This window comes from Sinocyclocheilus grahami, unplaced genomic scaffold (assembly GCF_001515645.1).
Source record: "Sinocyclocheilus grahami isolate Dianchi unplaced genomic scaffold, SAMN03320097.WGS_v1.1 scaffold55.1, whole genome shotgun sequence".
NCBI lineage: Eukaryota > Metazoa > Chordata > Actinopteri > Cypriniformes > Cyprinidae > Sinocyclocheilus > Sinocyclocheilus grahami.
Genome location: NW_015505234.1, coordinates 3,271,325 through 3,287,895, shown reverse-complemented (window position 1 = coordinate 3,287,895; position 16,571 = coordinate 3,271,325). Strand labels below are relative to the sequence as shown.

The following is a 16,571-nucleotide window of genomic DNA, read 5'->3' as shown; positions in this document are numbered from 1 at the left end:
TAAACAAACCCCGTTGGTGCGAAAAAGAAGAGTGGGTGAGAGAGGAAAAAAGAAGATGAAGAGCGCTCACCTTCACGCCTCTCGACTGGCTCCCCCCAAAAAAGTGGGCTGGAGAGCAGTGGGTGGCGGGGCTTATCGGAGCAGTTCTCCTGAAGAGATTATTGGGGGATTAGTTGGGACGCTTGTTTCTAAAACATGATGAAAAGGCGCTCGGTGCATGATAACGCTTTGAACTCCCCACCCGCTACCATTGTGTCTTCGGGCGGTGTTCCACGAAATAACAAGAGATGTGAAGTGGAAAGAACAATGACAACGTGGAAGTGGGAGTCGTTCTGCACTCACTTGCAACTAGCGAATGTGTTTTTTTTAACTCCAAAAGTCTGACTAACATTTCTGCTTGTGTCAACTAGGCTAATCACAGCATCAGTAGCATGTACAGTTATTTTAAATTGTAATATTGTAATAATATTTCATAATATCAATTACTACTCATTAACCTAATTATATTTAGTCAAGATATTTGAACGTTTTGGACTCTTCAGTCACACTTAATAATGTCTAATTGTCATTGCATTAGGAAACAAAATAACAAATCATGTTGCATCTGCATGCAAACAGCTAGAGGTAAATTCTCTTTTCCTAAACATACTTGCAATTACTTTTAACTGGTTTTGAGGTGATTTTAATGGATGTTAGAAGTAGATGCAAGTATGTTTCCCTCAGATTCACACAGTGTCTCTGGGTTTGTTCTATAATCCAAAGAGTTCATACATTTTTAAATGTCTTATTTGTCCTAATACACTTTGGGCACACTGTAGTTCATTAACTGTTATTCGTTTAGAATTCGTAAAAAAAAAAAAAAAAGGTGTGTGCATAACGGCTATTTCACAACGGCTTCAAACATGGCTTATTCAATCAGATTTTGGCGCTAAAACCTTTGTAACAGTGATAATGGATCGGTTTTAGAAAGAATCATTCATCCAAAAACAAACAAAAACAATTTTCTGGAAACATTGAGATGACTGTTCATATAATCTTTTTCAGTCTTTGGGTTATCAAAGACACATTCAAATAGATTAAAGATGTTATGGTGGTTTCAGTAAAGATGCAAATAATAAGATTTACATAAAACAGCCAGCTGAAAGTGATAATCAATACAAAAGGATCTGTTAGAACAGTACAGTTTTCATGGATGACATATTCAGCTTCATTTAACGTCTTAAACATTACAAACTCCCAAAAACTCCTCATGCACACAGTATGACCAAAACAAATACCACTGGGTATGAACGTTTATTCGGAAAGAATACAATATCATGCTTGACTTCTGTGTTTACAAATAGCCCACTTAGCTTTAACCTAACGCGTTTCATTTCTCACAGTGTCTCAAATTAAACTCTAAGAAAGTGAGATTGAGAAATGCACAAGCACAGCCATGACAGGACGGACCCTGACGCCCAGTGACCCCAGCAGCTCCAGACTCAGGAGGATGTGGAGGGATGGCGAGAGATGCCGTAGGAATGTGAGATTCGACACACTATCTCTGCCAGATACTCACTCCTTCAACGAAGAGATAGCGGAGCGAGAGCAAACGCGATAGAATGCGAATGTGAAAGTTCTGAGACGAAAATCATCAACAAAGCCCTGCCTCGATAACAAGATTTTATTTTTTTTTAAAAGAGGAAGGGAGAGAGATTAGGAGGAGGTGAAGTAAAGGTGCAGGGAGGGGAGGGAGCGCTGGGTGCATGGCCTTAGAAATTCTCATAATAAATGAAATCTTAGAAATGAGAGCCTATCAAGTAGAAATCAATCACTGGAGTTTGTTGTCCAAGAGGATGGCGCCACACTGAGATAAAAGAGAAGCGTCCGTCTGGTGGGTGGGGGGCTCTAGCCAATCTCGTGCAGGAACAGCCGAAAGCAGTTCAAGGGGAAAAAGATGACACTCGCTCAAGACATGCATTTCCATTTGCATACACCCATACTCCCATGGATTACTCCTCACTTTGAATCAGTGCAATGCAGACGTCCACCCATTCATCCTCAATTTGATAGGTTAGCCAAGGGGGTTAATGATAAATTCCTGTTTTACTTAACACTATACACAATACTTGTATTTCACTGTCTAAACACACTTGAATTGAACAAGTTTGGAAAACGTGCATCATATGCAATATTTTGTATGCATCCCTCTTCTCTGAAAATCAGCCAAGCGATGAACTTCGCCTGTGTGTAAGAGTGTGTACAGGCCTGCGCTATCTCTGAAATGTTTGAGAACATGGTCTGAGCCAGGAAACCTCTCCCAGAGCTGAAATCACATGATCAGATGGACCTACAACACATGACTGATACTCTAATACAACACAAGTCTACGGTATATGGTAACGTGTCCAGAAATACCAATCCCAATATAGTAATATCGTGCTATTTTTACCAGGGATATTATAACTGTAATGTTATGACACAACAGAGCTGAGATAGGAATCTTAACCAAATATCCAAATTCCCGTCACATCCCCCTTACCTCATTGGCAGGTCCATCTGTGGTCTTGCCTGATTGGATGCTGCCAGAAAACGGACCCCACACTGTGTCATCTGACAGGTCTCTGAGGGCCAGGACCTTGAAGTCATCAGCACTGCCACTTAGCATAAGATCGTCTGTTTACACATAGACACAGAGAACAAGAAAGAGTGTAAATACATAAGAACAACAATTAAAATCGGGTAGAACAGGAGGGTGTTTGTTTTAAGTGGTGTTTGCTAAGGTGACAGCTACTGCTCATCCTTAAGTAGGGAAGCACCAATATTACAATTCTAGTCGATACTCCAATAAGTTAACAATTATTTCATGTAATGACCGATAACCGATAAATGCACGCTACTGTGACGTGATTAGTGATGTGTTGTGTGATGCCTAATTTCACTTCTAACATTTAACATATTACAATATTATTACTGATACTGGTAAATAAAAAATGAAGCTTAGATGTAGTAAACTGTCTGGCTTGTGTTGTGTTTTGTTCCCCATGTGCTCCCTGTGTCTCAGTGTTTATGCCCATATTTGGTTAGTTTCCTGTTCCTGTCCTGATTATGTTGATTTAATTCCAGGTGTTCCCCGTTTATTTCCATTGATCCCAGGTGTGTCTCGTCATTCCCTCGTCTTGTCATGTGTTTAAATTGTGTTCCCTGTTTTCAGTTCAGCGTCCGGTATTGTTCATGTCTACCTGTGCTACGCGAGTTTTCCTTGTTCTTTGTTATAATTAAAATTATCTGGATTGATGTACTCCTCGTCTCCCTCCATTCCTTGCTCCGCACTCCACTCAGTAGTGCAACCGTGACAGAATACCGGACCTAAAAAGATGACTGCAGCTGAGGACGTGCTGTGGGGTCTGCGGTAGGGCAGTCTGAGGTTGGAGCGATATGTGGAGGGTTTTCTCGAGCTCTCTAACTGGGTGAGCTGGCACTACGCCGCTCTAGGTGCGTGCTTCCTGCTGGGGTTGGATGACGAGATAATCCGCTGCGATCTTCCGACGTGTGATTTTCCCCTGATCTATCTGATTCATCTCGTGCTGTTCTTAAATAGTTCAGATTTTGAAGTTGAAGAAGTAAAGACATTTCCCAAGCCTCGTCCTCCAACTCCCGCTGGAACGTGCCGCGTCTCTCCAGCTCACCCCACGTCGAGAACCTCCACATACCTCTCCAACGGCTCCTACCGCCTGCCCAACCCCAAATTCCCTGCTGTCCTCCGAAGCTCCACCGTGGTCCTCAGCTCAGGAGCACCGGCCGCTTGGAAATCAAGACGGCCGGGCCTCTCAACAGATAAGCTCGCCGGCCACGCCGTTGTCATGCCTATCAGCCACGGCATCCTCCAGCCTGCCGGCCGTTCCCGAGTTCCCGTTGTCAAGCCCGCCGCCCGCTGCAAAGTCAAGCCCGCCAGTCGCCATTGATGCAAGCCCGCCGGGCACCGCAACGACAAGCCCGCCGGCTGCCCAGTTCCCCCGTAACCAAAGGAGGAGGATGAGGAGAAAAGGACTGTTCTCTGCCTTCATCCTAGCCCCAGAGCTCGCTCCAGTGTCGGCTCCAGCCCCAGAGCTCGCTCCAGTGTCAGCTCCTGCCCCAGAGCTCGCTCCAGTGTCGGCTCCAGCCCCTGAGTTGGCTCCAGTGCAAGCTCCTCGTAAGCGCTTCACAGTTCCCCAGTTAAGCCCAGGGAGAGCTCCTGATCCCCCGTTGAGCCCAGGGAGGACTCCAGATCCCCAGTTAAGCCCAGGGAGGGCTCCAGATCCTCAAGTAAGCCCAGGGAGGACTCCAGTCCCCGGTTATGGCCCACAGAGGGCCTCAGAGCCCGGGGGGAGTAGTAGGGCTCCAGCCGTAGAGGCCGGGGCCGCAGCCTCAGAGGCTGCTTTGCCATGGCCTCCTGAACTACCTGCTCCACCGTGGCCTCCTTGGCTGCCAGATCCGCCATGGCCTCCGAGTCTGCCTGCTCCGCCATGTTGCCCCGAACTGCCAGATCCGCAATGACGTCCTGAGTTTCCTGCTCCGCTGTGGTGCCCGGATCTAGGACCGCCTTGGGGTATCCTGTCCCGTACAAGCCTTACCTGAGGGATCTCCAAGGCTCCCACCCTCCCACCCCTTGGATGCTGTATGGCGCGACACGCCTTCCGGAGGGGGGTGTCATGTCAGGCTTGTGTTGTGTTTTGTTCCCCATGTGCTCCCTGTGTTTATGCTCATATTTGGTTGGTTTCCTGTTCCTGTCCTGATTATGTTGATTTAATTCCAGGTGTTCCCCGTTTATTTCCATCGATCCCAGGTGTGTCTCGTCATCCCCTTGTCTTGTCATGTGTTTAAATAGTGTTCCCTGTTTTCAGTTCAGCGTCCGGTATTGTTCATGTCTACCTGTGCTACGTGAGTTTTCCTTGCTCTTTGTTATAATTAAAATTCTCTGGATTGATGTACTCCTCGTCTCCCTCCATTGCTTGCTCCGCACTCCACTCAGTAGTGCAACCGTGACAAACTACTCTTGCCATGTTGCTGTAGCTTAGCTTGCTACATTTCCCAGGGCTGTAGCTTTGGTGTAGTTAAGCTTCACTTAATGATGAGTAAACTGTTAGCTTAGCTCACTACATTTTCCAAACATTTGTTTTTGTCTGTTTTGTTTTCAGAATCGTGGGAGAACCGTGTTCTCTATTCTAAAAATAAATTATCCAGAGTCATAGCTTAATAAATAATATCTGGCATTTAACTAATAGCCTACTATTATTACTGTTTCTAATAGCCTATTAAATTGTAGACTAGGATGTAAAATGTACAATCTTACAGACTTTATGTAGTTCAACAACAAGGATTTGGTACATTCCATGTTATTCCATGGTCTGTCTGAATACTGGATTCTGATTGGCTGGCAGGTATGCAGTAAAACCGTTTAATGCACAGGTAGTTCCAAGTCAGTTTAATCACCGTTTCATATTAATGCGCTGCTTTAATTTATGCACACATCACTCGCACACACACACACACACACAGAGAGAGAGAGAGAGAGTGATCGTGATTAAACCAGGAAAATTTAAATAAATGAACAAAAACAATTTTTAAAGTTTGGGCTCCTAAACATTAGATCACTCTCACCCAAAGCAGTTATTGTAAATGAAATGATCACAGATAATCGTTTTGATGTACTCTGCTTAACTGAAACCTGGCTAAAACCTAATGATTATATTGGTCTAAATGAGTCTACTCCACCAAGCTACTATTACAAGCATGAGCCCCGTCAGATTGGTCGTGGCGGCGGTGTTGCAACAATATATAGTGATATTCTCAATGTTACTCAGAAGACAGGATACAGGTTTAACTCATTCGAAATACTAATGCTTAATGTTACACTGTCAGATATGCAAAAGAAATCTATCGTATCTCTTGCTCTGGCTACTGTGTATAGACCACCAGGGCCGTATACAGATTTCCTAAAAGAATTTGCAGATTTCCTCTCAGACCTATTGATTACTGTTGATAAAGCGCTAATTGTCGGAGATTTTAATATTCACATTGATAATACAAATGATGCATTAGGACTTGCGTTTACTGACCTAATAAACTCTTTTGGAGTAAAGCAAAATGTCACCGGGCCCACTCATCGTTTTAATCATACGCTAGATTTAATTATATCGCATGGAATTGATCTTACTGATATAGATATCGTACCTCAAAGCGATGATGTTACTGACCATTTCCTTGTATCGTGCATGCTGCGTATTACATATATATATATTAGACTGATTAAATAGTTAAAAGAAATAATACATAAATTAATAATTAAAAAAATAATAGTACACAGGGCTCGACAATAAGGACTGCCCGATGCATGAAAGACACTATGGACAGTTGACTGATTTGTCACTACTTTGTCATTTGGGCTACTGCTGCGTCGTCATGAAAGTTTATAATTTGCATGTGTTTTTAAGTCTTGTGATTTTACAGCAAGCAAGACATGAAAGACAACTCCATTCAGTACTCACACGTGTTCTGTGCCCACACAGAGAGATGCGTCTCTGACAATGCGCAAGCCCCGAAGTTACTTTCTGAGTCTTCTTGCACTTGAAAGGACAAATACATACAAATACATACAATACATCTCGGCGAGTAATTTTGTATCTTTAACAATAATTAATCTATAAATTTATACAGTGTAGTACTGATGCACCGGTCGACCGGCCATTTTTAATTTTTTTTTTTTTTTTACGTCAGCCAATCTCTGTTATGGGCTTGCACACAAACTGCACTGCAATAATTTTCTAAAATGTCATATATGTGGAAATATTACGAAGTGTGTAAACAGCTGTTAAAGAGATGCCAGAGACGCTGAAGACGGATGCAAAGAGGAGAAAATACTGTAGCAATATCACGGTTCACGATAGGGTTGGGCGATGTCTACCAAAATGGCATCGGACTTTGTGTACACTGAAACGTGACAGACGATGACATCCGGGGGGGGGGGGGGGGGGTTGGGTTGACTGTGACATAACAGTACATACAATTTCACTTACCACATAAACAGAGTAAGGGGAGATGACTGAGGATGATGGTGAATGATTTGCAGATCCTGAGCACCCCTGACAAACATCTAATCTTGTAAAATGTGTGGTAAGTACCGCTGCTCCATAATATAAACAAAGTACGTGCGATCGCGAATCTTGAAAGTGAAAGTGAAACTAAAAAGCGATCGCGCATTCAAAAGTAGTTTCAATGCCAGGCATAATAGCGGCTCCCTGATGACCGCAATTTATATACAATATAATTGCCCAATAATATAACTGCGAGAGAAAATACTGAAATATATATTTTCCTCCCATCGCATATTTATTCCCTTTAGGGGTTCCGTATTATGTGTAATTTTCTTTCAGAACACGGTATTGGGACGCGGCGGATTGCGGGGGAGGGGGGGATGGTGATCGCGATGCCGGCTCAACATCGTGATGTCTATCAGCCAATCGGCGATGGCATCGTCTATCGGCCCAACCCTAGTTCACGATGCTTGAAATATTGGAAGAAAATCCTAAATATTGAACTGGGGGTTTATATGAATGTATCTCTGAGGTTCTGTTTTCAGAAGAGTTTACATGGTTTTCATTTCTTCTTACCTCTGTATAATGCATTTAAAGTAGTGTTTAAGAACAGCACTGCTTTGTGTACAGTGGTAAACAAGGAAATGCTGTGCTGCTGTCAGAGAGTGAATTTGCATCTTCATTCAGCCTGTCTGCTTTTTCCTAAACATCATGTAGTCTAATTTGTGTCTTTATTCTATTTATTTATTTGTGCTATTGCTTGTAATTTGTTCATTTGTTCTTATTAACTAACTGTTTACTTGTCTTTAATAAGTTTGAACTTTATATTTGTTAGGCTAGTAGTTCGGCAAAAATTGTCAAATTTAATTGATATCTAAAATGTTGGTGTCATTTAAGCTTATTTATTGGAATAAAAGATAACATGGGTCAAAAACAATGATAACAGCAACTATTTTATTTTATTATATTATTATAATTTATTTTTTTGTGTGTGTGGAAGGGCCAGTGGTCCTGGTACAGTTGAACAGAAAAAAAAATCCCACAAAGGGACCTTATCTAGGAACTACAGGTGCATCTCAAAAAATTAGAACAGTCGTGGAAAAGTTCATTTATTTCAGTAATTGAACTCAAATTGTGATACCAGAGAGACTTTGAGGCTCTTTTGACTTGGTTGGGCCAGTAAGCAACAACCTATTGTAGCAAGTAGCAACCACACAGGAATGTGCTAAAACCACTCGAAACGCCATAGCAAACCATATCCATTTCAGTCTTTAGCATTATTGAGCATCAATTCTAAAGTCAACGACTAAGTCTAGTACCACTAGGGGGAGTTTGGCACTCACCAAGCAGTGACAATGGACCAAAACAGAAAGAACTTCTGTACTTCCTAGAAGAGATAACTGCAGTGTGATGGGAGTCAAGGCTTTGGTGAGTCACAAACGCAAGACTGACACAAGAACAAACACAGGCTCCACAAATAGTGATATGGAACAGCTGACACAAAAGTCTGCCGCTCACTCAACCTAGTATTTTACATATTTATGCTTTAGATACGTTTATTAAAAAGGCTCCTCTATTCATTATGTCCCCACTACAGTTGGTAACTTCTTCAGAGGGAGCATCACTGATTAGGTTGACCTGTGGTGGTGCACCAGTCCGTTCCAGCATCTTTGTCCCAGTGCAGCTGTGTTTAACTACCCCCCTCCCTTTATCCCCCTCCCCAGTATCACTTTTGGGGGTCGGGCTAAAGTGCTGGGGCCGATAAGAGTGTTTGTCTTACACTCTCCATGTCAAAACACTCATCTATCTTCTCTGTATCTATCCCCACCAGAGAACAACAGACAGACGCTGATAAAATGGCTTTCCCACAACCAAGACGTGGAGTGGGGGAGGGCGTGAGTTAGAGAGAGAGGGCAATGGGAGCAAGAGAGAAGGGTACATAGGTAGAATGGGACAGATGCTGGACAGAAACTGAACTGCTTTGCAAATATAAATGATTAGTAATAAATCAGTCAGTGGTGGGTTGGGTTGGAATGTTATTAATGAGAGGCTGGGCCTCTATCAGCAGTCTGAAGTCCAGTGTCCTACATCCACAGCCCAGAGCTCATATCTACTGTATGGCCCTGACCTCTCACATGACCCAATCTTATCATTACAGCAGCCATTACCACCAATAGACTACTCTAAAATAGCATCGGCATAAGTCCTACATAAGCAATTCCTACAGCATCTGTTTTTATTATTGCTCAGCAGATGGTGACTGCAAACAGGTAGCTTTTCAAGAGTAAAATCTCAGTTGTTTTTAAAAAACAAAGTCTGAATAGGAGAATCAAACGAAAAAAGTCAAAGTAAAAAAATAAAAACACACCTTTTTGCATTTTTAATGACAATTTAGCACATATTACACAAAATGCTCATTACCAGATGTTACTTTTTTAAGTAAGTTTTATAAAATTACATTTAGAAAAACGTAAAAAATTAAGCCAAATATCTATTAAAATAAATGTATTTATATTTATTAATAGTGAATAATAATAGTAATAATAAAACTATAATCTTAAATTATTATTATAACTGTACATTAATACGTTTTAAGACTAATAATAAATAAAAATAATTACTGTTAATACTGTACTGTTATATATAATGTAATATATGAAATTTATTATTATATGTATATTATACAATACAGTGTTTCCCAACCAGGGTGCCGTCTGTCGAGAGCAGGGGTGGCGTATAAAAAAATCATTTTTTAATATTTTTAAATTGCTAAAATGTTCAAAAAACATCTATTATATAATATCCATTTCTGATGTCACCAATAATTAGAGATGCACCGAAATTTCAGCTGCCGAAAATGAGTTCACCGCTCAGGTTTCACTTTCACGTGGTGTGACGCTCTGCGTATTATCCCGCTCTATGCGTGTGTGCTCCGCTCAGCTCCACTCGTATACCGATCATGCAAATCGGAACAGCAAAGTCCACTCAAAAATTGAGCCGACAGGAAACATCGATGTAGTACAGTATTGTTTATGTTTGCAATAGCCCTACTGTGTTGCAACATGGTGTGGTATATGGGCAACTCTGGTAATGCTGCCCTCTCATTCATTGATCTGCTAACCGCTATGTTATGCTCGCGTGTTCCGATAATAATAGCTTTCTAAGACTAAACATTATTTGAATAATTGGTAAAAAAAAAAAAAAAAAAAAAAAAAAAAGTTAAATATCTTAACCCTACTGTTAGACCTACCTAACTAAATTTATTTATTTCGAAGGCCTGTCGTTATTTTTTATTTGTGCTATCATTATTAATTTCTTTATTTCTTATTTTATTACTGACTGCTTACTTGTCATTTTTTATTCAATTCAAAAGTTTGAAATCAACCTATCTCGTGCTACTGCACCAAAATTACCCCACTGTAAAATTTAAAAAACACTGGGTGAGCAAAAATTTGTGAGATAGCTAGTTATAATGGTAATTAAATAATGTTTACATATGTATAAAAGCCTACATTAAAAACTTTCGTATAAATTGGTCTCTTCATTAGAAATTAGCCTACTGATTGCCACCATTGATGGACAACATTTTTTTAATAATATTAAAAATATCTGTATGACATTATATTCTGCAGTTCTTCCCTGTTGTACCGAATATCTACACTTTTCAAATTATCATATCGAAGTTAGAAATTCAAATATTGTGACAAAATTAATTTTGTAGGGTGCCACAAGTTTGTTAAAATTTCCAAAGGGTGCCGCGACTAAAAAAAGGTTGGGAAACACTGATACAATATATACATTTAATATAGAAAGGGAGAGAGAGCCTATAATAGCTCATCTTTATCTTCACATTACAGTATTAAGAATTAATAAATTTTGTACAAAATAAATATAAAAATAATAAATATTAATATTAAATACATTTAAAGTGTTCAAAATAATAAAAAATGAATTAAAGAATAATCCTTTTTTTAAATAATAAAATACTGACATGGAAGAGATGTAATTTTTGAATAAAGCCATTATTTTTGTTTTCTTTGCGCACAAAAAGTATTCTCATAGCGTCATAAAATTACGGTTCAACCACTGATGTCACATGGACTATTTTAACGATGTCCTTACTATGATTCTGGGCCTGGGAATGTTTCAGTTTTCAGAAAGCTCTCGGATTTCACCATAAAAAAATTTAACTTGTGTTCCAAAGATGAACAAAGGTCTTACGGGTTTGGAACGACATGAGGGTGAGTAATTAATGACAGAATTTTCATTTCAGAACTATCCCTTTAAAATACAACACAAACATGTTCTCGACAGGTTTCACGAAATTCACCCAAATGTGGTCATTCTTTACATCAGGGAAGTGTTAAAGTACACAGTACTGACACACCTTTTCATCAAGCTAAAATGTTTTAAGGGCTTCTGCCAGACAATTCACAACCATAACCCTCGTGAACAACCCAAACGAATCCTCTCTAAAGACCACGAAGTCTTATCTTTAAAACCCTACCATTTTCCCACACAATACACTGACACAATCGTGATGCTGCCCTTGTGTCGGGCCATAGCAACTCCCCTACAATAACCCCATCAACCTTATCGATAGCTCTGCGTGAACGGTTCCCAAAAATGTACACCACCCTTATCGATAGCGATGAGTCCACACAGCTCTTATCAATAGCTCTACACACTGGCAGTGTCCACACAAGCCTTATCAATACACCTGCCCCTGTAGACACCAAAGCAGCCAGTGTGCTATATAAAAAAAGAAAATCCCCCCACCATTAACGCAACACCATCATACAAAACACGAAAGAAAGAAAGAAAGAAAGAAAGAAAGAAGGGCTGCAACAACTAATCGATAAAATTGATTATTATCGATTATGAAAATCATCGACAACAATTCTCATTATCGATTAATTGGGTCTGCCCACAGTGCACGTCCAACTTCAGCCGGTCGTGTCAAATTAAAGCACTGAATTACGCATTTCTATGGACAAAATGCATCTAAAGTTACATGATCCAAGCTGCCCAAAACATGAGAATTCTTTATTTTAAGCTTTAAGCTAATGCATTAGTGTAATGGCTTGCCCTGTCAGGTGCTTTGACAGATATGTGTGCGTCCTCAGCACAAAAAAACCCGCAGTTAATGGTCATATCCTTATGTATAAATGTTACAAATTCACACGAGCATTTACATTTTTGCATAAAGGTCCATTCTGACAGTTTGTGTTAAAGGGTTAGTTCACCCAAAAATGCAAATTCTGTCATTAATTACTGACCCTCATGTTGTTCCAAACCAGTAAGACCTTCGTTCATCTTCGGAACACAATTTAAGATATTTTTGATGAAATCTGAGGGCTCTCTGACCCTCCCATAGCCAACAAGGTAACTACCACGTTCAAGGTCCAGAAAAGTACCAAGATGATCGATAAATTAAGGTTTAAAGGACAACATGCATTGCGAGTATTTTATGAGAGTAGGAACTGTAAGGGGATAACAGCGTGTAATTGTCTGAATATAAATATCAGACGCTTCATAACCGCCTTTAACAGGATAAAGAAATTACACTAAGCCGTGACTGTGGTCAAAGTGAACGTGTGTTCCTGCAGAACATTACTCTTACCTATTGGTTACCACTGAGTTTGTGATTTTATTCATCTTTATCATCTTTATTATTATTTTAATTTTTAATGCAGAGATTTAAACTATATACAATGCTTAACAAATTTATGTAAGTTTTTTTTTGCAAGCTGTTATGAAGGGCATAGGAGGTCATTTTTTTGTTATGTGAATAAATACAAGTTAGTTGTTTAAGTTTATTTGCCCAATAAAAGACAATATTTTTTTTTTATTTAAACTATTTTTTGACAGATCCCTAAAAAACCTAAAATTTGTTTTCTCTTTATTATGGCAGGTGGTCTAATAAATTGTTAAGCACTGTATGTTTTCATAGCATTCAGTTGGAACGTTTGTTTGAAGGACACTGGGCAGAATGTGGAATAGTGTGTTTTTTGTCAATAAAAAAAATCTGATTAATCGAAAAAATTATTTACAAAATAATCGTTAGTTGCAGCCCTAAAAGAAAGAAAGAAAGCTGAATTCAGCTATAAGAACACACTAGTGGGAAACGGTCTATGAAAGAGCAGTTCTGGAGCAGCAGCAGTGTGGTAAACACCCCGAAGGCAACACAAATCACTTCATGGTGGGAGTTGTGCAACCAATCATACTCACAGTTATCACAGCCACACACTTCCTTTGAAGGAGGATTCACCTTAACTCAGTCAAACCAAAAAAAAATAAAAAATCAGTGGGACCCAAAATGTTCCTAAAATCTCATTTAATGACCAATTTGTAATGAATATATTGGTGCTTCATTATATTTGTAGTACTTGTATGCATGACAGGGTTGTTGTTCACAGATATTTTGGGTAACCCTGTAACCAGGGTTATGGTGAGTCAGGCTGTTGGTTATAAAAGCCAAAGCTCTAAAAAGTAATTATTATACACGACTTCCTGTGAAAGGATGGCCTGTGGCCTTAAAAGTTTTTACCTGGAAATAGGCACAAAGAGAGGAATTCAGTAAACAGTTGCAGAATTACATCACGCAAACATAGCAGATTTTGCAATTCTGTCTGTGTCATTATCTGTTTTATTATTACATTGGTACCATCTCAGTATTGGTCAATATTCAATAAGAGTTATTATGGACTGGTATTTTAGCCAGAAGCAATGGTTTAAAGTTAAAGAACCTTAATAAAGGATTTGTTTCTAACAAGCACAGCTTTTTACTTTGCAAGATGTTACTTGATGGACTGGAGTGTGGATTTCTTGTGGAATGTGGATTGTTGTGATGTTTTTATCAGCTTTTTGGTCTCTCATTCTGAGCACCCATTCACTGCTGAGGATCCATTGCTGAGCAAGTAATGCTACAGTACATTTCTCCAAATCTGTTCTGATGAAAATGAGAAAATTTGTATATTTTCAGCAAATTTTCATTTTTGGGTGAACTATTCCTTCGTTTAGCAAATCTCAATGAATATCCATTTTTCATACTGTACATTATAATGTTGTGACACCTAAATTCACTTGTAGCATTTAAAATGATTGATTTTAGTTATTTTAAATCAATCAGGAAGTAATCTATTATCAGTCAGTGATGAGTGTGCCAGAGTAATATCCATAAAAATAGCTACTGGCTATATTAACGGTATCAGCCAGAATTTTAATATCAACAAACTCCTAAAAACAACATGTTCAGTTAAACAAGAATTCACTCTTAGTCAGTTCTCCTCTCACTATATTTTGATATTTGACACGTAACGGCCTCATACTTAATTTCCCTTTTAGCTTTAACCTTTTCAGAGATGTTGCTGAATAACACTCTATATCAGTCCAACACAAACAAAGATTCTCATATTCTCATAACAACAACATCGAGTAAGTTCATCTTTTTAAAGCTCCAGTGACTCCTCTTTATTGGCTGAAAAGAGCATGTAGTTGTCCAGCTGTTCCTATTCAGGTTTCCGTGGCTTCTTGGGCTTCTCTATCAGGACTAATTGATTTTTAAAAAGACTATTGTTGATATCAAATGAGCAGATCGCTCCGCGGCCATTGATTTTTTGACACAGTACAACAGGAAATCTTTATCGGAGCCACACTCCGACCCTACGCTAATAGGTGGGGTTTAACCTCTGCTGAATGACAAATCCCACACTTTCCTAAACCATACAGAGTGGAAATAGAGTGTGCAAGTGTTTTTGCTAGAAAGTATGTGTCTAACACTAGTAAAGGAGTGGTTATTGTGTAGTTTAACAGGAGTAAACAGAAAAGCCCCCACCCACACACATTCACACACTCATACTCAAACAAACAGTCCCTGATAACTCACCCAAGCGTCCATGGGTCAAAGAGTTCAGTTAAGAAGATACAAATTTCTAGGATAGGCATCGTATATTCAGCGCGGCATCATTTCCATTTTACCCTTCTTTTGCTGGGTGGAGATAAGACACCTGCGTTGCCACGCTCATCAGATGAGCTTCAACAGAACTTTATCATTGACATTTACTACTGTTTACACAACTAATTTCTCTTAACTGTACTTCTGAACTTTTATCTGACCAACACAAGGCCTGGAGAAGAGCCAATGCCAAACATAAATATGCAAAGAGGTAGGGAAGATGAACTATGCTCAAATAGAAAGCGTTCCACACTCCTGCAAAGATGCTACTCTGAAGACACACACCTGGAGAAACAAATAAAGACTTTGAGCTATATGTTAAATTCCACCATGGTGGAAAACAAATTGAAGTGCTGAAGCGAATTTATAGCAGAAACGAGAGAAGTGCAGGTCTGATACGCACAATGAGAGTGATATATCACAATTTAGACATAAATAATGCTTGACCAGGATAATATAACATGAAGCAAGGAACCAAGAGGATAACTACTGTAAGAAACAGCGAAACAAACCGTTGTACTGTATCATGCTAGATACTAGGGATGTAACGGTATGAAAATTTCATATCACGATTATAGTGACCAAAGTTATCACGATTATCAATATTATCACGGTTTTGTTCAAATGAGATAAACGTTCAAAAAGAACTGATACACACACTGAAAACATTTCAATAAGTTTTATATTTGAAAATCAACAAACAACAAATACAATTAGCAGCTATATGCACTTTTTTCAGCATAAACATTAAACTAACATTAACATGAAGCCCTAATAATAATAATAATAATAATAATAAATCACTTGAAGATCATATGATCTTCGGCTAGGAGATCTTGTGATGCTTTTTAAAGCAAAGTTGGGGTTGATTTCGAGTTCACATACAAACATAAATAGAATAGGCTAATTAAATTTGTCTATTTTAATGTAAGACAACATATTTTTCATCAGTGATAGAAATATGATTTAAGACGGTAGTGTAAGCAAGTTTAGTTTGAAAACATTTAATAGTAAATAAGACACAATTAGACAATATTTGAATAAAATAATAATAATAAGAAGAAATATTTATTTGCAACAACTGATGGAGTACTGAATGCTGCACGCACGCGCAGCGTGGTCAAGGTAACATTTGGTCAGTCATTCCCTTCGCCAAGGGAGTTTCAAACGCTTATACGAGACAGTAATACCCTGCACCCTTCATAGAACACACTTCAAGGGCTCTGCCCTTCGAAGGGAGTAGGGCATAAGTTCGGAATTCGCCGCATGTCAAGTCAAGTCACCTTTATTTATATAGCGCTTTTAACAATACAGATTGTGTCAAAGCAACTGAACAGCATTAATTAGGAAAATAGTGTGTCAATAATGCAAAATGACAATAATAAACACTCATTTTTCAGTTAAAGACAGTTCATCATTGAATTCAGTGTCTCTTGTCTCTTGGATCACTGCAGAGGCGCGGACGCGGCTCTCTCGTTTCATTCAAATGCAGCTCACATCTCAGTTTTTGATTGTATTGAAAATGAAATCAGAGGAATTTAATTAATACTACTATAATTTTG

At 39.1% G+C, this 16,571-nt stretch overlaps 1 protein-coding gene across 1 annotated transcript in view; it reads right to left on the bottom strand.

Annotated features, from left to right (window-relative positions):
* Positions 1-16,571, bottom strand: part of LOC107583881 (zinc finger protein ZFPM1-like) — an 86,516-nt gene that overhangs the window by 12,957 nt on the left and 56,988 nt on the right. Inside the window, exon 4 of the mRNA XM_016270232.1 lies at positions 2,522-2,655. Within this exon, the coding sequence (XP_016125718.1) occupies positions 2,522-2,655 (134 nt within the window). The remainder of the gene's footprint in view (positions 1-2,521; positions 2,656-16,571) is intronic.